The 23382-nt window shown below is 37.9% G+C and overlaps 1 protein-coding gene across 12 annotated transcripts in view; it reads right to left on the reverse strand.

Annotated features, from left to right (window-relative positions):
- Positions 1–23182, reverse strand: part of FMR1 (fragile X messenger ribonucleoprotein 1) — a 38188-nt gene extending 15006 nt beyond the window's left edge. For 7 of the 12 annotated variants that reach the window (XM_088028633.1, XM_088028629.1, XM_088028625.1 and 4 more), the window contains exons 1-9: positions 22996–23178; positions 12812–12864; positions 9423–9516; positions 6759–6830; positions 6326–6474; positions 5136–5229; positions 4932–5048; positions 2540–2710; positions 2368–2446 (exon numbers count right to left, since the gene is read on the reverse strand). In XM_088028633.1, the coding sequence (XP_087884759.1) occupies positions 2368–2446; positions 2540–2710; positions 4932–5048; positions 5136–5229; positions 6326–6474; positions 6759–6830; positions 9423–9516; positions 12812–12864; positions 22996–23046 (880 nt within the window). In that variant the 5' untranslated portion in view covers positions 23047–23178. Of the gene's footprint in view, positions 1–2367; positions 2447–2539; positions 2711–4931; positions 5049–5135; positions 5230–6325; positions 6475–6758; positions 6831–9422; positions 9517–12811; positions 12865–22995 lie in introns of all 12 variants that reach the window. The other 5 variants (XM_088028628.1, XM_088028627.1, XM_088028624.1 and 2 more) reach the window with 3 other exon arrangements.
- Positions 23183–23382: the final 200 nt, after the last annotated feature.

The following is a 23382-nucleotide window of genomic DNA, read 5'->3' on the forward strand; positions in this document are numbered from 1 at the left end:
CAAATTTTTAGAAAAGAGTGACACATCCATGTACATGCTAAAGAGAGTTTGTGAAAAATAAAGAGATCATAAATCATACTGTGAAACTCAAAGAAAACTCATGCAATACTAATTAGACATCTCCCCAAAGATCGGCCTTGCCAAATCTCTTATTATACAAAAATGCTTTCTGAAAACTCTCAACATTCCCAGTGTTGTAGTACACAATCTCTAAAACAGACTTGTTTTATTTTACTCACTAGAAACAAAACAAAACCCAGGCTGACTGTACTTCAGCAGGCTTTCTGGTGAAAGGTCACTGCTGGAGCCCTCTTCTCTTCAGGTATGACCAGAGGTAGAACCTATTTTTAACAGCAGATAATGCAATTCTACACTACACGGTTATTTCCAAATCCCAACGACAGCTTACTACAATTCTGCTCTACTAAACTAGATGGAATTGTTCTACATAAGGAGGAGAAAAGAGAAGTAACATTTACAGAGTCCCCTACTATGTCCAGAGCTTAGGTAATGTACATCTATCTAAACCTTTCTATCTACATCTTCCTGTTTAATTATCACGGCAACTCTGTGAGGTGGACACTATTACTCACATTTTTTAGAGGTAAGGAAAATAAGATTCAAGGGGGCAGTGTCAGTTACAAGGTCAAACAGCTACCAAAAAGTGAGGTAGGGACTGACATCTAAATCCAGCTCCAACTCCAACACCCAAGAACTTTCCCCCAGAGACATCATGCCATCATCTCCCAAATGAACTTTAGTGAATCCGACACACAATATTGAAAACACTGTCTACTGGCTATATAAGAATTCCTAAATTTAAAATAACTTTTCTAACTATAAAATGTATGCAATTGCTTGACGAACTGTAAATAAAAGGAAAATAAGTATCATTCAAAACCCCACTTATCCTGAGGTAATGACAGTGCTACACACACAACTGTGTCCTAGTTACCTCAATAACATCACATTCTTTAGCTGTCTGTAGAATACAGCTGAATGAATAATTCTGCATTAATGTCACTGGTATTTATCCTTAAACTAATTTTATTCAAGAAAAAAATAGTATTCCAAGTGTTTTTAATGGCATAGGAAGATGTTTATTAATTCTAAGCCGACAAAAAATAAAAGCAGGCTAAGCAGGACTGAAACTATTGGAACAAAATGCACAGAAGTCCTTATTTTCTTGTCCTTTAAACTTTCCAAAGGGCATGCATTACTTTTTATAATCAGTTGTGATATCAAGTTCAGAAAATAAAAAATGTATAGGCAGCAGGTCCCAATTTTATGTATAAAGACACAGGTAGTGTTCTTGATGGAAAAAAAAAAAACCCAAAAACTGCAACTTGTTTTGATATGTTCTGCTAACAATATCTGCAGCAGTTGAGAATATTGGTAGAGAGTTTCTGGTATTTGCTGGTACTTGTGATGATGATAGTAATGAAACAATAGTACTCAAAGTCAAAATGAAGAATTACCATTGATGTTGCACAAAGCCCCACAGACATTCAGAGTTACTTTTAGCCTTACGACTTATTAGATTTAAGTAACCTACATTCAGGTCTTCAACTCAGAGATAATTCAGAATGCTATCATTTTATAGCCCCATCAGAAAGATCAAATACCAATATCCTCCAAATTATAAAGCCTTCAAATGTCATTCATTTTGAAAAAATGGTTTAAGACTGATTTTTTAAAAGAGTTATTTATTTATTGAGAGAGAGAGAATACACAGGGGGTAAGGGCAGAGGGAGAGAGTCCCAAGCAGACTCTGCAGAGCGCAGAGCCCGCTCAATCCCACAACTCTGAGGTCATCACCTGAGCTGAAACCAAGAGTTGGATACTTAACCGACTGCACCACTCAGGCGCCCCTAAAGATTTATTAGAGAGAGAAAGAGTGAGCAAGCGCACAAGTGTGAGTGGGGGAAAGGGCAAAGGGAGGGGGATAGAAGCAGACTCCCCGCTGAGCACAGAGCCCGATGTGGGGCCTCGATCTCACAACCCTGAGATCATGACCTGAGCTGAAATCAAGAGTTGGATGCTTAACTCACTGAGCCACTCAGGCATCCCTTGAAAAAAATGTTTAAGATATAGAAAATATACACTGAAGAGGCTGTACAAAATTTATCCTTCCAGGCACTAGTAGGTTTGAACTAGCAAAATAGTATCTTTTGTATACCTTTTAATTTTTGAGTATCATATTTATCAAATATTTTCTGTATACTGTAACAACAGACCGTATTTCAAAGATTAAGCTTCAGTTAAATGACTCCCCAAGTGAGTGAACATGGAATTCTATCGGTATAACTAAACTATTTCCCTAACTGGTGTTTTTGCAGTGTATGTCAACAGTAATTTCTGACTCACCAACTAAGTTCCTTGGAACCTGTATGACATCTTCAGCAAATTCAAGAAAGCTTCTAGCCTTTTTCACTGCATCCTGATCCTAACAACAAAGGGAAAAAGATTTAAGACAAAAGATGAGCCATATGAAATACTGTTACTTTAGAAAAAAAAAACTACGTAGTAAAATATTTACCTCTCCGTAAATATGAAATGTGCAGGTATCTTCATCTAGATCAATAGCAGTGACCCCAGGTACTTTTCTAGCTTGCTGAATATTAGCACCATGAGTACCAATTGCTAGACCCATCAGATCTTCTCGTACGATAAACTGTTCATGAAACCTTGAGGCAAGTTGCCTTGAACTCTGAAGAGAAACACACATCTGATTAATATGCTTTATCAACTATTAAGACAACTGTATTTAGGTCAGCCATATAAATTATCTTGACCCTATATATCAGGGGACTATAAATTAGTTTCAATTGTAAACTAAAAGGTTTTAGAAAATACCTCCCACAGCCTAAGTACTTTTTAGGTTACTGAAGGTCTATACCATTTGATATATTTTTGTTAATAGAAAGGGATTCTTGTCAAGTTTCCAAGGTAACTTTTGAAAACCTATTTGCAAGGCTGCCTTAGGTAACCAAGGACATCAATAATGTAATAATTAAGAAGCAGATCAAAGGTTCCCAAATAAAAACCAGCTCACCGGATCTGACAGACTCAATGTTATTTAAGTAAAAAAAAAAAAAATTTAAATATCATCTTTACAGAAAATTGTATTCATTTTTATTAAAGGATATCAGTACACATACGTATATACTTTTTCAGTTTTTTTTTCCCCTGAAAACTGCACCATTTATGTAACTTATCATTAGATACTGTGGTCTAGATATCCATCTCTCTGATGAAGTGGTGATATTAAAATACTTTCCTTCCCCCACCTCCCCAACCTGAGGAATGAAATCATAAATATTGTTAGTGCAGTCATGAAATCAAATGATTACAGAATGCCAAAGATTTACAACTTATCTTGCATATGCACCTGTAACCTAGTATGAGAGTCTGCAAGACCTTGTGATCTGGATCCACAAGTATGATGAATTCTTTCAAATATTCAGTAATGACTGAACTACGTTACACGTGACACCCCAAACTTGTGGATAATTGCTCTCTCTTTAAACAGCATTATCAAAATTTAATGTTTAGTTCTAGCATGCCATTAATGAAAACCAAACATATTAGTGGCTCATGTTGAAAAATGGAAATTTCTTATCTGAATATGTGGATATCTTTAATATTAGTAGTGAGGAAAGATAGGCATGCACACTAGTATTCAACATACCTGCTAATTGGAATGAGTGTAACTAATGTAAACAATTTTAAAAAGTCTAACATCCATATTGTAGATTAGAGTAACAAAATGTACGAAATATTCCTAGGACTTTTCAAGAAGTCTTGTTTTTTGAATCCTGGTTCATTCACCTGGTCTATTCTTTTCACTGATAATTCACTGATAAATGGTAAGTCAAAGGTATAACAGATCATTTAAGAAGAATTAGATGTTTAAGAAGAGGCATGAGTATTTTTTCCATAATACTCAAAATGAAAATAAGGAGGCTGTTCTGGCCTAAAAGTTATGAGAGAATTGCTAAAGAAACCACAAATGTGTGAACATAGGGACATCAAGAAAGAACAAGAGTAAAAACCAATTAAACAGACCTCCATGACCATAAGGAAAACAAACTAGCAAAAGGAGATATGAGTGTTTCCTCTCCTGCTAAGAGTTCAGCAATCACGCATCAAGTGGGAAGGTGGCAAGTTTCACAGGGTTTTACGAGACTATAAGCCTTGACTACCTTCTCTCTTAATATGCAATGTGGAACTCTTTTTTTTCTTTATTATTTCAGCTGCATGGTGTTTTCCCTCTAATGAAATGAATAATGACAAGGAACTCTGGAATCTGACAGTAATACACTTGAGTTGGTACATTAAAATCCATTTAGTTTTTATGGTTATGGATGGAAGTACTAGATAGTTATCAATGAAAATAAATGTATGGTGATGGAAATTATTGGAAGATTAATAAAAGTAGATAAAATGCACCTGAAGAGACGAAATAGTAAGTTAGGGAAATAGCCTCTGGCAGGAATCTGAAGACAGGAGTTTTAAAGAGTGACAACCAATTAGAATGAAGAAGTTCTATACCCTTTTAAACAGAGATAAACATACATAATGAAAGGAATATGATTAGATATTTAAATACTCTCTAGTACTTAAATGATAACATGTTATATGGAAGAAGCATTGCCTCATTTTATTAATAGCTTTGATGAACTTCTAGAAAAAGTGAGTTGACCAGAAGTTCCTTAATATATATCAACTGCTGCTTAATTCTGAAACCTTAGGCATGAAAAACTTTAGTATGATTAGACGTTGTATAATTTTAATTTCTCAAAATATAAAATATAAGGAATTGCTAAGAAACAGCAAATAAAGGACAACCTGCCTGTACTCAAGTTTTGTAACGCCACAGTTATCATTTCTAGATAGCCTTGTAAGCAGCACTAGGGAAAGCCACATACCTCTAGCTGCTTACTGGCTTCTTCATTTCTCAGTATCAGAGATAGCTTAGTGCGCAGACTCCGAAAGTGCATGTCAATTAGCATGTGTGCTCGTTTCGAGGTGACTTCATTGATAGACTAAAGGATATTTAAATTAACACCATTATTATCAAAGCAAATACTCTGAATGAAGTACACCAAAACAGACGAGTCAAAAACACTCACCAAAATGACAAGCTGATAATTCTCAGGATCATAAGTTACAGAAAAGGCACCAACTGCCTTTTTAAAGTCCTTATGTGCCGATTCTTTGGCACACCTAGAAATAAAAAGAATATCCACTGTGAAGTTAAGATGAATGATTGCCAACTACTGGCATAAGTATATGCAGAGACTTGCACTTAGTAGAACTGTGAATTCATACTGGTTTAGTTCCTTTGCTGTACATCCCTGAAAATACTTTTAGCCCACTCAAGTATCTGAGATTACAGAGAAAGGTTCCTTTGCTGTCCACCTCCGTAATACTCAGCCCAATCAAACATCTGAGATTACAGAGAAAGGAAAAAAACTAGTTATGCTCTTAAAGGGATTGCTTGTGGTCCTAGATTACCAAAGGAGACATTACTTAGGAGAGTCACTCTCCTCTGACGCTTCCTTATTTCAGTTACATATGATTAGTAATTTTCTTAACTGTTGAAAACTTTTGGGGATATCTACATGGAACCCAGTTTTGTTCTGCTGCTTCTTTTCTATAGAAAAACTGCTGACCAATTTAAGGGAGAGAAGGAAATGTGTATGAATCAGAAAGCACAAAAATTTACACACATATGCAATCTCTTCAGTCAAAAAACAGGATTTCTATGTACTTTGAATTGCAAGTTAATATTTATCTATAAAGTGTGACACATCTAAATCAAACTCATTATACCCCCTTGATGAAACCTTTAAAAAGGAATCTCTTACCTAAAAAGTCTTTAAGCATTACTCCAGACCAAGGATTATAAGATTGAGACAACCTTTGGAAGCTTCTTTAAATCTACTTATTACATATTTATCTGAAAATATTAACTTAAAGGAAAAAGACATGTAGAAATCTTGTCTAGAATTTGATTTGTGACTTATGACAGAAATCTATACGAATCGATTTTAAAATTTCAAAATTCTATGAACAAAGTTTATTTTAGAAAACAAATGTGCACTAGCTATGTATCTAGCCAATGAAGTTTAGACAAGTGCAGTGCCTAATTATTTAACTGGAAAAGCTAAATTAGACATTTTTTCACTACTTTTGCAAACCATTTTTGCCAAAGTTCATTGAATTTAAAAACTGGTATCTATTGTTTTAAAATTTATATTCTTTTATATTAATTGCATATCACCTGTAAGTTCTCAGCATTTCTTGCATACTAACTTACATTTGTCGTAAGTCTTCTGGCACGTCCAGTTTGATTTTATGGAAAGTATCTTTCGTGGCAGGTTTGTTGGGATTAACCGATCGTAGACGTTCAATTGTGACAATTTCATTGTATGTAGCATCACATGCTGCATATTCTATCACATAAAACTGAAAGAAACAGATAAAAGTCATTCCTGGCCATAGTTTTTAAAGTAAGAACAATGAACTATACACCTATACAGTTATTTTTAAGTTCTCTAGAGGGAAGAAAAAACTCTATTTGATCAATTAACTAAAACATACAAAACATACTGAACATGTAGAGAAAACATTTTAATAAAATAACTCAAAAGTTAGATATTACTTTAAAATAGAAATCCACACTGAAATGTAATACCTGGGTTTAGAAAAGGCAAACAGTACAAAAAAGTTTTAAATATGCAGTTTCCTACCTCACCCTTTATCATCCTCACTTTAGCTAACCACCAACAGCAAGGCTCTTTTTCATTTGCTCTGGAATAAACCTACACAAAAATTACAACACAGATTTCATAATTAACATCATTCAGAAATCTATAGATTATCAGACATTGAAGAAAATTCTTAAAATGAGCCAGGTGTCTTTCAAACCCATATGTTGTATGCCTTAAAGCAGACTGCAACCCTATAGCTAGATATACATACATAATCAGAAACTACTTGATTACCTGGGAGAGCCCTATACAAAGCACCTTCCTATTTTCTTTGTTTCAGATCAGTAATAATCAGTCCTCTGTATATGAATGCTCAAGAAAAGCAGATTGCTCATAAACCTGGGCGAACTTGCCTTGGATACTCTGTCAACTACAAAAATAGATCTAAAAATGTATAAACTTGTTTTTGTTTTACTCTAATAAGTAAATAACTGATTGGAAGTTACTGACCCTGGCCTACTGCTTGGTCACTAAATGGGTGAGGCCTCTGACCACTCAAGCCCACTAAGGATACCACCCTGGCATTCATGTTTCCTGGTGCCTAAATGAACAGATCCTTGGTCACTCTCTGGTCTCCCATCCCCTTTCTCTCTCCACTAAAATGGACAACTCCATGCTGGCAATCCTCTGGATGGATACCACCTTCCTGCTCTCATATACTGGATCAGTTATTCTAACCGATCTCTCTGGTGACCACGTCAAAGTTCACTTACGATGTGCAGCATGGAACCTTTTGTAAAGATACTAGCAAATCAAGGTTAATGGGAAAAGAGCAGAGTGTACATGGAGATATAGACAGAAATATGCAGAAGCAGAAAGCAGGGAGGACAAGGGGGACAGGGAGAAGAGGAGAGAGAGCTCAGAGCCTAAGGCTGATGAGTAGTAACTCAAGGCTCCAATTCTTGTCTCCCTTTTACAACTGAAGTTAAAAGTCATACGACACAGTGACTAAATACAGCTTAACCTACCTTTCTCTCTCGCCCTCATCACTTCTTCTCAATTTTGCTCTAGCTAGAGAAATAACCTCAGTTAACTGTTATGTAATACAGTGAGGTCATCCTAGCAACAGCACCTCACTGGTCCCCTATCCATCATGTGACTAAGTTGGGAGAAAAGTTCCCTTAATCCATCACTATTATGAGCATTCCTGATACAGACAGACCAAAAGACCCGGTGTCTTGTGTCCCTTTCACAACCTAAGTTAATGGTTATACAATACAGTAACTAATACAACTTAACCTACCTTTCCCTCTTGCCACCATCAAGTCCTTTCAACTCTGTTCTAGCTAGAGCAATAACCTCAGTTATGTACCACTGTGAAGCAATACAGTGAGGCCACTCTAGCAACAGCATCTCATTGGTTACCACCTGTCATGTGACTCAGTTGAAAACGTCCTGCCTTCAGGAAGCTTGTAGTGTCCTGGCGTAGTGGACAAATAAAGGTTCTGTTTGGAATATTCCTCTAAACACAATAGTATCAACACAATGTTTGTGTTTCCTACTAGGATCCTTCACAACACCAAGCCCAGTCCCTTTGCCTAGTAGGTACTGAGTACATTTTTGGTAATTACATAGTACTTTATTCTACTCCACTTTAGAAAGAGAAAAGAACACAGGCCTGGACATCCAGAGACCTTCCCTGAGTATTCTCCAGAATAGTACTCCTGCCCCTGTATCACCTTCCGTCCTCTTACTTTTTTCTTCCATATGCCATAATATTAGCTACCCCGACTAGAATGTGACCTCATCAAAGGCAGGGGACTCTTCTGTTTCACTGTACCATCTGTACCCTAGCACAGGAAATAAGAATTCAAGAACCTAGTACACTTTACCTTATCTGTATATAAATGTCTACTTAGCTGCTTCCTTCATATCACAAATATTCATGAAGTTGCGACTATTAACAAGACATTGTGGAGAAAGAAGAGAAGCAACTCAAAATGGTGTGAAAGGAGAGGAAGGAGAGGAAACTACACAGACCAATTACAACATAAAGCGGAATCCAAGTGCTTTAAGTCCCAAAACAGTTTTCAGTGGCTAGAGAAATTATAAACACAATGTTTTTGTTAATGTTTTATATCTCTATAGCACATTTTAGTCCAAGACATCAATGGCACATGAGCAGGTGGTTCACAGCATGGCCAGTGAAAAGATGTTTTCCTTATATGTGTTTATATTAAAACTCATGGATGGGTTTTTAATAACATACCACAAGGATTTACTGCTACTTAAAGAAATTCTAGAATGCTGCTCTATTACAAGGCATGATTTCTTCTCCTTTGTAAGACTAATTTTCCTAATCCATTTTGCTTAAAATGGAGACAAAGTTGTAAGCTAACAATACATTATTCAAATAATGATTCAGAGATTGAAGGAAAGGGCAAAAGGAATTTCCTAGCAGGCAAAGGAAATTAGTGACTTTCAACGATGCGCCCTCAGTGCTGCTCAGGCAAGCCTCATTTAAGCATCATGTAGTATTTTAGATCATTATTAAGATGGCTCAATCAAAAGCACATGTCCATCACAGCTATAATTTTCAAGGTAGTTTAAGCAGTGTTCAAGACAAGAGGTACAAAAGGCACAGGCAAATTAAATGCTCTCACTCCTTCAGGGCTTAGTAACTTGAGGGCAGGGGCAACTTACCTCAACTTCATCACTTTCATTTATATCTTTATTATAACCTACAGGTGGTGGGAATCTCACATCATGGAATGGAATCTGCCTCTCTGGCTGCCAGCTGCAAATGAGCAAACACATAATTAACACGCTTTCCGGTTTGATGGAAACAATGACCACACTGCCATCAACTCTTGGTTAAGTGTGACCTTCTGTTTTTCTAGTTTAAAGAAGCAAATGCTTTTAAAACAGTCAGTGTTTTGCTGAGTGGGGCATAATGGCAATGTTGAAACATTTCAACAAAGTCTGCATGCAGCATAGCAGCCTTGTAGTTCTATTTGGAATATTCCTCTAAACACAATAGATCAACATTACAATTTTCCAAACAAGTTTTTCTTTCAGTAATTTCAACCTCTAAGAGTGCTAAATGCAAGGCCACAACAGCAATTTCCTCTGATGCTTAAATTAAATGTTAGTATCAGTAAGTGTTAGTAACATCATCACCATACTTCTACTTGCAAAGGAATTTTAACAACATTCTAAGGACCACAGAAACTGGTCTTAAGTGCCCTCTAATTCCCAAGCAAAATGGGGCAGCCAGCACATCAGGAATTCACAACTCACTTTTCCCCCTTTAAATTTAAGATCCCACGAGGTGGTCAATTCTTGCCATGGATAGCTGGCTGCTGATCAGCATGGCCTGGTGGGGTCTGCTAAACCACAGAAACCCGACGGAGACGGCCTACAGGAGTTTGGTAAGTTGCCTATGTTTTTAAATTTAAAATGATATGGAACAATTTTGAAAAACACCAAATTCTTTTATATCCAAAATTACATAAAATATTAAAAGACAAACTTTGCAAAAACACTGGAGGATTCAACTGCTGCAGCAGTCATTTCTGGGTTTTTTCCTAAAGAGCTTTCTTTAGTAAAATCCTACTGAGAAAAGTGCTCATTTTTTAAAAAAGATTTTATTTATTTATTTGAGAGAGAGCAAGCATGCAGGGGTGGGGGGGAGGAGGGATGGATAGAGGGGGAGGGGGAGAGAGAGAATCTCAAGCAGATTCCCTGAGCCAAAACCAAGAGTCGGATGCTTAACCAACTGAGCCACATGGAAGCCCCTAATCTTTTTTTTTTTTTTTAAAGAAGAGCCATATATAAGGTAGCAGGGTAGGTAATTAAGTCAGAATTTGTGGAAATCCAATTAGGCCCATATTAGACTGAACCCTTTCTCTGAATTATACACATTTGAAAACTATGAAGCTTTAGAAAACACTCTTTACTTCAGAAAAGTCTTTTTATATTTACTGAAAATTAATGACTTTTAACATGTTACAAATTCACTGCTAAATGTGATTGGAAAAACATAATAATACATAATTTTCTGGGTTCCAAAGGAAGAATTATTTTAAGTCTTAAGTGTACAGAGATAAAAATTCAAATTCTTTATAAAAAATGTGAAATATGGAAGGTAAAAACATAGCATCTAAAATAAGCTGGTGTTATAGTAATAGGAATTGCTTTATGACTGAAAGAAAGGGTAAATACAGTCTGAAGTTCTATAAAACATTAGTTTTTTTTTTTTTTAACAGAAAAACAAAAAGGAAACACCCAAGGACCAAGGAAGGGCAGAGACTACTTTGGTAGAGACCTATCATACACTAGTGATGTGCTCAAACAAAGTGTTGAATCTTAAACATACTCCACGAACACAAGGAAAACAGTTCATTGTTTCAAATTCCCAGGATGACATCTTGAAGAGAAACTTTTATGTAGCTATAGAACAGAAGAGAATTAGGATGTCCGAAGGTAGAATAATTTTACGTTTATAGTAAAAATCTGATTGAAAACAAGAGAGAACTGATCTGTAAGTCAGTGTATTAACCAGACACATTCTTAAATGCATGGAGGAAATGAGTGTTTGCTTAACACTTTAGATTAAAGACTACAGGAGAAATTGAAAGAGTGGCAAATAAAGATAACTCTTCCTTTATGGGAAACTGTTTAGTGATGGGAGCAAGCAGATAAAATTACAAAAAAAAAAAAAAAACACCTCTCAAGTCATCAAAGATACTTCTGTTAAAAGTGTGATGTTGCTGTCTAGTGTATAACCACGCAAACCCATGGATACTCAAACTGGCAGAGGCAAATTCTAGAACTTTTGGCTCTATGAATTCAGAAAAAGTTATTCTATTATTCATACTTGTATTCTGGACTGAGATTAGTCTAAGAGCTGAGAATAGGGTTGGATGTTCTAAATCCTTTTATCTCTGTCCCCTAAATGTATTGCAGGCATCCAAGAGTACTACTACTTTGTCCTCTTGGTAGCTAAAAGAATCTGCTAACAGTCAAATCACAGTATGTTTTGGTCAGATACTATATTTTAACAAATTTACTGATATAACTCACATACCATATAATCCATCCACTTGTATATGTACAATTCAATGGTTTTAAGTATATTAACAGATGGGTGCAACCATTACCAGTCAATTTTAGAACACCTTCATCACCTCAAAAGGAAATCCCATGCCCTTAGTTATGACTCCTCATCTCCCCCCCCCCCCCGGCCCGCCCCCGTCTTAGCAGCTACTAAGCTATTTCTTTTCTCTATAGATTTGCAACCTGCTCTTGGGATACTATCAATTCTCTTGGTACACAAAATCCAAAATATAACTGTTGACCATTCTTCAGAGTTCAGGATAATCCTAAAGTCATGACATCGACACTCTGGCTAAGGAGTTTATATGTACTTTAAAATCTTGAATGGCTACTCTGAAAATAGCCTTTATTAATAAGTATTCAAAAACCTTAGTCAAGAGATTTGTCTCTCCTGATAAAAGGCTACATCTATACCACTGATGTCTTCATATAGCTAACGTTCCTAGGCCTATAAGTATTTCTATTTACTCTTCTAGCAGAAAAGATGGGTTACCGCTATTACTGATTATAAATACATGAAACATATAAAATAAGCTAGTAAGTAAATATGATTATTCCCGATAAAATGTACCAGACAACTAAAACCATCAATTTTAGATTTAATGTTATAAAACCCACATTTTTACCAATACCCATGAATCCATTCATTTTCGTCTTGTAACAATTACAAACATTTCTATCCAAACTCTCAGTTACTAATACAGAAGAATCTGGTTTCTTTCTTTACATTCAAGGGGACTGGGATGTAGGGATCAAGGTTAAACGAAAGGGATCTCTAAGGGTCATTAGCAGGAATAGTCATTCCATTGGTGTTAATATTGAGTTGTTCAGGAACTTCCTGGTCAGTAACATGAAGATCCATTCCTGAAAAACACTCAAACTGGACTTCAATTTTTTTAAACGAGAAGTAAAAAGAATAATTAGTATTAAAATAGTATTGAACCCGAACATTAAAATTATATCAAGACACTTACTTGTTTTCAAATGCAACTGTTATTGAATCTTCATGAACATCTTTTACAAATGCCTGTAAGAAAAACACCAAGTTAAATTACCTTCTAAGCTTAAAGATCACGTTTTTATTTAATTTTTATAGAGATACCAAACATTTTCTGTTTAAGAAAAAAATGGAGCTTCAAATGAAAGTTTGTCAGTTTGTGAGGATGACTCATTCATGGATCACATCTCTATTTGGCCACCTACTATGTGCAAGGCCCTAGGGACATGGATTAGTTAAAACAAAACATGAAAAAGAAAGACGCTCCAGAGTTCAGTCCAGTGAAAGAGCTAAGTAATTGAAAATTACAATGCAGGTGTTGAGTACAAACCTGGAGGTGCACTTTAGGCTAGAATTACTGAAAACAAAGAAATTTGTTCCATGCGCCACATGCCAGCCAATATAGATCTGTTGTAACTTCTTAATAAAATTTTAGGAGAATACTACAATAAATGACTAAATATAATCTCAAATCTAGTATATACAAGCACACTAAATTTTCCTTAACAACAATACGCTGCTAATACCACTAAAATGTCCAATTACCAGAGTTTAATTAAATTCTCAATCTCATAGGCACTTGGAGGAAAAAACAGTAATACAAAGTAGAGGTTTAAATCTTTTAAATCTGATGACGCAATTGCTAGTAATCTGCAGAAAGACATAACAAAAGTAATAGCTAACTAATTATCAAGAATTCTTTAATCAGCATGCCATCCGTAATTCTATGAAATGACATAACTAAAGTAATAGCTAACTAATTATCAAGAATTCTTTAAGCAGCATGCTGTCCGTAATTCTATAAAATTAAGTTTTTAATAGGTGCAGGAAAGGAGGTTTTGTTTTTGTTTTGACAATTAGAGGAGTAGGATAAGACATAAAGAAACCCAAGGGGCTTTATACTGTAATTCATTTTAAAATGGCTTGAGAGATTTAAGCTTCTTACTCAATCTGTTCTGTACATGTTTCTCTCCTTCCTTGGTTTCTCTCTGCCTGTGAGATTACGGCCAAGATCCTTTTCTGGCTGTAAAAGGCCCTTCAAGACCTGGCCCTACCCCTCACCTCTCCAAGCTTCATCTTTCACATCCCTGGAGGCTGTGATCCAGCAGTGCTAAACTACTTGGGCCTCTCTCCCTAAATGCTGTTCCTTCTTTCCCATTGTCCTTCCCCTCTTTTCATCTAGCTACCTCCTATTAAGTCTTTTAGGTTTCAGTTCTGATGGCACCACCTATGGGAAAACTCAGACTAGGTTAAATTCCGTCCTCTGCATTCTTATAGCACATTCTGTGCTTATCCCTACTATAAACTTACCCCACTGTATTATTATTGCTCATTTCCCCACTAACAGTATGTTTCCTAAGGTCTTATTTTATTTACTGTTGGGACTTCGGAGTGCCTACTAAGAACTCAATGAGTAGTTATTAATTGGATCATTGCCTAAGGGGTTCCTATCCCACTAGAGGAAAGACCGTGTGTGTGTGTGTGTGTGTGTGTGTGTGTGTGTGTGGCGGGGGGGTATTACGTTCATCAGGGAAGACGAAGTTGGGGGGGTATTACGGCCTACTAAGAACTCAATGAGTAGTTATTAATTGGATCATTGCCTAAGGGGTTCCTATCCCACTAGAGGAAAGACCGTGTGTGTGTGTGTGTGTGTGTGTGTGTGTGTGTGTGTGTGTGTGTGTGTGTGTGGCGGGGGGGTATTACGTTCATCAGGGAAGACAAAGTTGGGGGGGTATTACGTTCATCAGGGAAGACGAAGTGAGGAAGGTGAGTTTCCTTATCAAACTTTGAAGGCTGGGGAAGAATTAGCCACACAAAAAGGAGTGGAGGAAAGAGAAGGCCTGCCAGGCCTACGGGGTAGGGGGGTAAGGAACAAAGACTCTGACCTGGAGAAACAGCTTAGGGTATGGTAGAAATAAATCCTTTGTGAACAAAGACGCCAACACAATTCAATGGGGAAAAAGAATAGTGTTTTTAACAAGTGGTGCTGGGACAACTGCATATCCACATGCAAAAGAATAAATTTTTGACCCTTATCTCAGACCATATACAAAAATCAACTGAAAATGCATGCGACCAAAATTTAAGAGCTAAAAGTATAAACAAACAAGTGATCCAATGCAAATGTCTTGGTAAACATCTTGAAAGGCTTGAAGTGAAAGGATTTAAAAAAACCTCAAGGGGCGCCTGGGTGGCTCAGTCATTAAGAGTCTGCCTTCGTCTCAGGTCATGATCCCAGGGTCCTGGGATGGAGCCCCGCATCGGGCTCCCTGCTCAGCGGGAAGCCGGCTTCTCCCTCTCCCACTCCCCCTCTGCCTGTGTTCCCTCTCTCGCTGTCTCTCTGTCAAATAAATAAATAAAATCTTAAAAAATAAAAAAACCTTAAACTTCTTCAAATATAAAATTAAAACATATCAAATATTAATTAGTTGCTCTTAAGAAAAATAATCAGGTGAGGCAGGGCCCTGGAAAACATTTATATGGAAACTACATAAACAGACACACCAATTTTCTGCAATTATGCTTAAAAGAATAAAAGCGAAGCTATGCTAAAAGTTTCCTTATAAGATCAAGGTGGACTATAATGGAATCCAAGTGTTCTGCTATACCCAGCATGGCTAAATTATTATTTCTAAGTTAAGTATGTGTATATATTTCTATGGATGCTGGTTTGGGGGGGGAATTCATATTTTCTTCCCATTACTTATCCTTAGCTATATTTAAATCATGAGTACTTTCTACAGCAGCTTTTGAAAAAACTGGTTTAATACCAACCATGATGTTTTAGAATATACTAGATTTCATAAGGGTGCATGCCCTGAATACTCTAAGGAGTTGTTTGCCTATTACTTCACCAACAGAAAGGCTTGATTTTGAGTTAAAGTTACAGGAATTGGTTACTCTTAATTTTATAAAGCCCCCAAATTATGAAGAATGGGAATAACAGGATCCCCCACCCCATTTCTCCCTTCTCTTTACCTGATACCAAATTAGCAATCTGCTTGTGGGGGAACGGAGTCCATCAAGGATGAAAATCAAGACTGCTATTAGGAGGTGATCCCTTATTTACCAAGAAGGGCCACTGCTTCTGTTTTCATTTTTGTCTGAAGTTTTATGTTTGTATGTCTTGGCAGTAATTAACATTAGTTCCTTACTGTATATTATGCTGAAAATGTTAAGTCCTTTAGTCAGTTAAGAGAACCTTGTTATAGGTGAGTGAGGAACTGTTCTCACTTAATCAGGCATCTTTCCAATACTATTGCCCTTGTCTAAAACTATTCTGTCTACCATAGCAGCCACTGGCCATATGTGACTATTTATATTTAAATTAATTACAGTGAAATAAAATTAAAAATCAGTCTCCCAGTTACACTCGCCACATTTCAAGTGCTCAATTGCCACACATGGCTTAGTGTCTACTGTAGTGAACAGCATGGGTAGAGACCATTTCCAACACTGCAGAAAAAGCCATTGGATGGAACTGATTTAAAACATTTACAGGGGCACCTGGGTGGCTCAGTCAGTTAAGTGTCTGACTCTTGGTTTCCGGTCAGATCATGATCTCAGGGTTGTGAGATCAAGCCCCGCCTCGGGCTCTGCACTGGGCATAGAGCCTGCTTAGGACTCTCTCTCTCTCTCTCTCTCCCCACCCCTCGTCCTTCTCTAAAAAAATAAATAAATAAATAATAACATTTACAAATGTTGGGGACTGCTTTCAAACCCACCTTAAAAGCATTCCAGAAGTCAGTCTCATTATAGTGCTGTACTTTTATTTTTCTCTCTTTGCCACACAGTTATTGCACAGTTTAATCATACTCATTCGCCACATTTGCCTAGTTCCTAAAATCAAACATTCCCTCAAAGGAGGAAAGTCTGCAACTGTTGTGACTATTAACAAAAGCTTTCAAAGGCTTCCAAGGCAATTCCGGATGTAGAGTGTCAGAAACGGTTTGAATAATCATCACAGCCTACTAGCCCATGGCCTTCAAGTTAATGAGGCTTATCTGTATGTGGATGTTCGCATGACTGTTCCAAAATCAGTCATTTTTACTCATTGTTTGCATATTAAGTAAATACAGAAGGCAGGTAATACCTTCTTGCTGCTGTAACACACTGAATACAAGAAACTATTGGTTGCATCTGGCCTGTACTCACACCAAGGACAAACACCTCTTTTAACTTCTAAGGCCTTTTTACTAAACTGTCATTCACTTCCAACAAGGGTACCATCTTCCTGCTGCTCATCATATTTTCTCCAATAACCATTCTTTTGGCCACCCCTCCCTTACCCCAACACTCCTACCCTTGTGCCCTGGATAACCACAGAGCACCATCACCCCACCTGCTACCAACCTGGAAAACTGTTTTGTTGTGATCCCTACCTATCTACACCAAGCAAAGTTGGTATTTGGGGAGAAGATAGGTTCAGGGGATTCCTGAGAGGTTACCAAAGACGGCACAGTGAATAACAAAGCACAAAGCGAGCTGCACCGCACTGAACGAGAGCGAGGGATCTTACAGGAGTCAGTAAACTTAAAATTAAGAGTTTTGCTGTGAATGAGACACAGCCTTAAAATTTTGGTTCTACCAGATAAGCTGTGAGACTCACTCTCCAAGTGGTCTCTGTGCCTCAGACTCTTCAAACGCAAGTAACAAATGGATAGAGCGGAACTGGACCTGCCTTCTAAGGGTGTTGTAATGAAACCACACGTGTCTATTGCCTACTACAACGCCCGCCGGGCGCATCAGTTGGCATTAAATAAATGAGAGGTAAAACAGAGAGGGGCGTATTTTATAAAAGATGCAGAACCATAAATACTCTTGCAGTTGAGAAAGTTACATCTTAACAAAAGCACACTAAAAAAAGATTTAAAAATTGGGATACAAAAAGAAAAGGCTGTTTCCTCAAAGATACAAAATACTGAAAGGTTATTTAGACTCTGAGAAGAGAAAAAATGTGATGAAAATCTTTGGGGTTTGAGAAAGGTGCTAAAGTGCAGTGCTCAAGACAGATACAGGCTCCTCATCGGGGGAATAAACAAGAAATCAAAAAGTCATTATGGGATCCCCAACTTACTGGCAAACAGATCAAAGAAGCAGTCACAAAATCATAGTTACCAAAGTGTGTGATGACTAGAGTTATCCAATTCAAACATTACATTACGAGGACTGATGAAACTAAGAAGTCCATCCTTATTTGGGTGAACTCTTACTCACCCTAACCCTCAATATCACACCCCTTAGCTTAGTAGACTCACAAAGGAGTCACTGGTCACAAGACTGCTTATGGTATAGACAAAATTTCAATGTAAGGCCCTGACCACCACTGAAAACAACTACTACATTATTACTGAAGACAACACATGTAATGCCATAATTCTCCTTAGACAAAATGTAGAACACTGTGCAAAATGTCCCTCCTAAAGAAAACACATAGGACCGGGGGTAGGGGTATAGAAATCAAACCCAAGGCTTCACATATAAAGTGAGTTACCTTTGTATGTGGGCACTAACAACACAAAGGCGTGAACAATGGAAAGGGAAAAAGCACAATTAACCTCAACAACCCTTCCAACCACAGCACAGGTCCAGGAATACTTGACTTTCCTTGGGCACTTACCACAAATTCTATGAAAAATGCATTCTTTCTGATTCATCCTGACCCAAAGATAACACAAAGGTAGAGAATAGTATGAACTTTCCTGTGTGTATGTAGTCTAACTTTTTAATACTTCAGTTCTTATGTGCTTCCAACCTAACGAAAGCAAATTTCAGAGCAAGGTCAGAGATTTCCAACTTTCTCTTTCCTTAGTGGGCATTCATATGAAGAATTACAGTGTAATAATATCAAGTTGCAAGAGCTGATAAAAAGGAAGTTGATACATAAGCTGAGTAGGTCGACATCTTTGTATCAATAGTAAAAAGTGGTAACATTACCTTGCAACTGTACTTAAAGAACGCTAAGGAGGGGCGCCTGGGTGGCTCAGTTGGTTGAGCAACTGCCTTCGGCTCAGGTCATGATCCTGGAGTCCCGGGATCCAGTCCCTCATCGGGCTCCCTGCTCGTCAGGGAGTCTGCTTCTCCCTCTGACCCTATTCCCTCTCATGCTCTCTATCTCTCATTCTCTCTCTCTCAAATAAATAAATAAAATCTTAAAAAAAAAGAACGCTAAGAAGGTGTTACAGTAACAAAATAAAATCGAAGGTTACAATGAAATAAAAAAATGGGCAGGAAATGAAATCCAGTTCATTTCTTCAAGCTAACTTTCATCATTTCACGAAGTCAGACTATCTGATCTCAAATCCCAGATCTGAGGACCTTTACTAGCTCTGGCACTTAGTAGTAAGCCATTTACCTAATCTCTTTGTACATCTTCATTCTCATCTATAAAATGGGAATAACAACAGTACCTCAGGATTGTAGTAGAGGATTAAGTGAATCATTTACAGATGTAAAAGTGTCTAGAATAGTGCCTGGCACCTAGAAAGCTCTCACTACCTCTTAACAGTTACCATGATCACGACTGTAGTCATCTCAGGAAGCACATTCCCACAGTGGACAGAAATCAGAAACCCAATTATTATACCAATGAATTTTGTATTTAATTAATAATTTGGAGGTTTTCAGGATGTGTGAACATGAAGTTGGAAAATGCACAGTTCAAAAGGGGAAAAATGATGCTTCCACAAAGACACCGAACATTAAAGTTAGACTCGGGGAAGAAAAAAAAATGTGGTTGACCTGAATAATTCACTTCCTTGAAGTACATAATAACACCTGTATGCAAAGTTATATCTAGAGACTTCAGAGAAAACATGAATAACGCCTTATGCAAGTTTATTTGTGGTAAACACTGATTTCTAGCAGGCTATGTAGCTAACATGACATGCTAGGCCAACCAATGTCTTCCTTAAAAATATTTCTTCCCAATTAAAAAAAAATTTTTTCTTCCTGATTGTACATTTTGTCATAGGTAGCTGCTAGTTCCATAATATTACTCACCATGTTAAAGTCTGTCCTCAGATACCAAACTTAAAAACATAAGATATATTAAATGAAAATCTAAAAATAAGAAGACAATTTAGCATATTCACACCATACCACATTAATCAGATATCAGTCACTATGTTTTCAGAAAACAAAAAGGTGTTATATCTTATGTTTCTAACACATGATTTATCCATCTTTACTAATTTTCATACTGGTACCCAAAACCTAGGATCAGGATATATTAGTACATTCATATCAGAATGACATACATTCTATACTTAAAATGGAGTTAAATTCATTTTCATTCTCAATATATCAAAACTCAGTCCTCCCCAAAAGAAGAAACCCCCAACACACACACACACACACACACACACACACACACACACACAAAAAAAACCCTCAAAACACTACACTATTTTAGGCAGATGCCCCTAGAAGAACTTATTTCAACATTATGTGTTTAGGAAATGTTTTGTAAAGATTTTGTGAAGTTTATCCAAGTGTCTTCATTTCTTAAAATAAGACTCTAAGCTGTACACAAGACTAACATTTTCTAAGTCAAAGAAATACCTAAGCATAAGAGTAGTCGCTCTGACAACTACTAAATCTAACTTTCAAGTTTTTAAGAATAAACACGAGAGGGAAAAATAGAAATGAGCTGTCCAATCTTAGGTTTAGGTTTCATGGTTCTGTAAATTCTGAATCCTGAGCTTTAGATATTTTGCAGAGAAAGAATCCAAATATGCCCAGCTATACTCTATCCAGTTTATATTGTAAACTTGGAGCATGTGCTCAGAAGATGGAGAATCATCCCTTGCAATATGGTGGTTCTGTTAGGCAAATCAAAGTTGAATTCACTAATATTGAAGTCATTTGAGTTGTTCATTTTTTAAAAGGCTTTTCTACCAATTTGATGAACCAGGTTCCCATTTTTTTCCCATAAATGTAACATTTCTCCTAGTAGTTCATTTTTTATTGGTCTATTTTCCATATTTTCTGCCCATCTCACTGGACAAGCAACTGAAGTTTACTTTTTGCTTTACTTTATAACTCACAACGATACTATGAGTCCTAAAAAAAAACCTTTCATTATAGAAACAATTTTTCTACCAATAGACCATTTGAGGTTTTCTTAAAAATAAACTTTAATTAAGTAAATGTTACAGCAATTCCTCTACACATATTTGATCAATTTTCACATTTCTCCTCAAGGAACTAAGGGACAATCCATTCTTTTTATTAATCTTCAAATTAAGCAAAGTCATTTTAAAAAAACCAACTAAAACGGGGAATTAATAGCAAAAATAGAGGGCATTTCTTATTCTATTCCAATCAGTTTGCAAGCAAAATCACCAGAGCAAATCACAGGTTGCTGGAAGAGAACAATAAATCCTTCAAGACCACGATGTGCTACTTGCCCTCTTATTAGCAGGCAAACTCCACTGAAAGACATTAAGAGTGGTGTCCAATCTAGGCAAATATCACAGACAAATTAGAATACTGCTCAATCATTAAGCCGTGCTTATATTTATTACAGTTAGCACCACAAATCTAGTGAGCAAAACTACCAATCTAGGAATCAGAATGATTCTACACTAACTAGCAGGAATTATTATGAATCACTGAAATAAATGCAACCAAAATTTTGCCTGCAGAGTCAACTGAAACAATTTTATATTGGTGAGACTTAAGAACATAAATGCTGGGGTTTTTTTCCTTTTACAGCTACAGGTTTTTTCTTTTGGCTAAAAGTATGAAACAGTTTACATACTTTACACACTTATGAAATATGTTGATCTCCAAATATCTCCATAGAATTGCTAAAACACACATGAAGCCAATTGTTATTTCCCTTTGCCAAATGAGTCTTGTTTGAAACGTTTAAGTTAGGCTATAATAAATTTAAGAATTGTGTTGGACAACAATAGCTAACTTCCACATGAACCTTCTATTGCCCAAATACTGTACTAACGTGGGATATTACTTACAGAAGTTACAGAGGAACATTCAAGAGAAAACGAGAATTTACAGATTACTAGATCTACAGTAAGTACCCACCAACAGACGCACGACCGATACATTAAAATCTTTTTAAACCTCCTCTTGAAAATCTAAGACATTAGTTAATCCGCAATAATGTAACTTAAAAAAGAAAAATCCACCGTAATACTACGCATGTCTGTCTAAAACCTCAATACTGTCCACCGCAACATTACACATTCAGATAAGACAGTCAAGTACTTGGAGCACAAAACAATTATTTCCACTCACGATTTAAAATTCTCTAGTAATGATGTACTTTCAGTTAATTTCCTTAAGTTTCATGGCATATATTCAGGCCTTTGGAGGGTTAAAAATGTTTTCCTTAAGTAGCAGAGTTGCTATAATGCTTTTAGATGCTGAAGCATCTGTATTCTTGAATTTGGCCCCATTTATAACAAGGGAGGGGGACCGCGAATATTTAAGGTTACGAACTTCTCTAATGCATTGCTCGATTATGTCAGGGTCTTCCTGAAACTTTTGGATCTAAAAATCTCTTCTGAAATTCACAAAGAGAGGCCACTAAAAATCAGTTGCCATTGTGATTCGGAACTGACTACTGCTTCTTACTACTCTTTCTCCACACCCCTTGCCCAGAACAGTGGAGCTCTCCGAAGTCCCAATGCTGGACCGGAAAAGAGAAGCCAAAGGAGACCTCAAACCCTCTTTGCAAGGCAGGAGGCTGCTCGACGGAAGCGCCCCCCGCTACTCAGCAACTACCCACACGTCAGGCCCGGATCCCACTGGGAGAGGATATTTAGGAAAGGGAAATAAGCCGTCGCCGTCACTTCGCGCGGATACCGGCCCTTCCCGCCGGGATCTTGTACCTGCCGCCGGCCCTTGCCCATCCCCAGCTCTCCCTGGGCTCCCGAGAGGACACCTCCTTCTCCTTGCCCGCTCTCATTCCGATAGGCACCGGGGCCTCTCACAGGAGAGGCAGCGGGGCTCGAGGGGCTTCCTACAGGCCCCAAGTCCGGTCCTTCTCTCCCAAACAACATCCCAACGAGCGCACCCTGGTCCCCGGGCGCGGTGCTCGGGAAGAGGGCCCCAGGCCTGCCTCCCGCGGAGGCCGAGAAGAAAAGGGAGGGAAAGAAGGGCGAAGATGGGGCCTGCCCTGGAGCCAAGTACCTTGTAGAAAGCGCCATTGGAGCCCCGCACTTCCACCACCAGCTCCTCCATCTTCTCGAAAGCCCAGCTCGCGCCGGGAGCCCGCCCCCGAGAGGTGGGCTGCGGGCGCAAGAGGCCCAGCCGCCGCCTCCGCCGCCGCCGCCGCCGCGCTCCCGCACGCCCCCCGGCAGCGGCGCCGCCGTCACCGCCGCCACCCGCGCTCGCCGTCGGCTCACCGCCCGCTCGGAGGCGGCCCCTCACCGGAAGTGAAACCGAAACGGAGCCGAGCGCCTGACTGAGGCCGAAAGCTCCGGCCGCTCCGCGTGTAAACAGTGAAACCGCATCACGTGACCGACACCGCCCCTCCCCCCGCGGGCTTGGCCCCTCGGCCCCGCCCTCTTTCTCCCC

Source organism: Eumetopias jubatus, unplaced genomic scaffold (assembly GCF_037043125.1).
Source record: "Eumetopias jubatus isolate StellerSeaLion01/CBP00866 unplaced genomic scaffold, mEumJub1_p1.0 scaffold_11, whole genome shotgun sequence".
Lineage (NCBI taxonomy): Eukaryota > Metazoa > Chordata > Mammalia > Carnivora > Otariidae > Eumetopias > Eumetopias jubatus.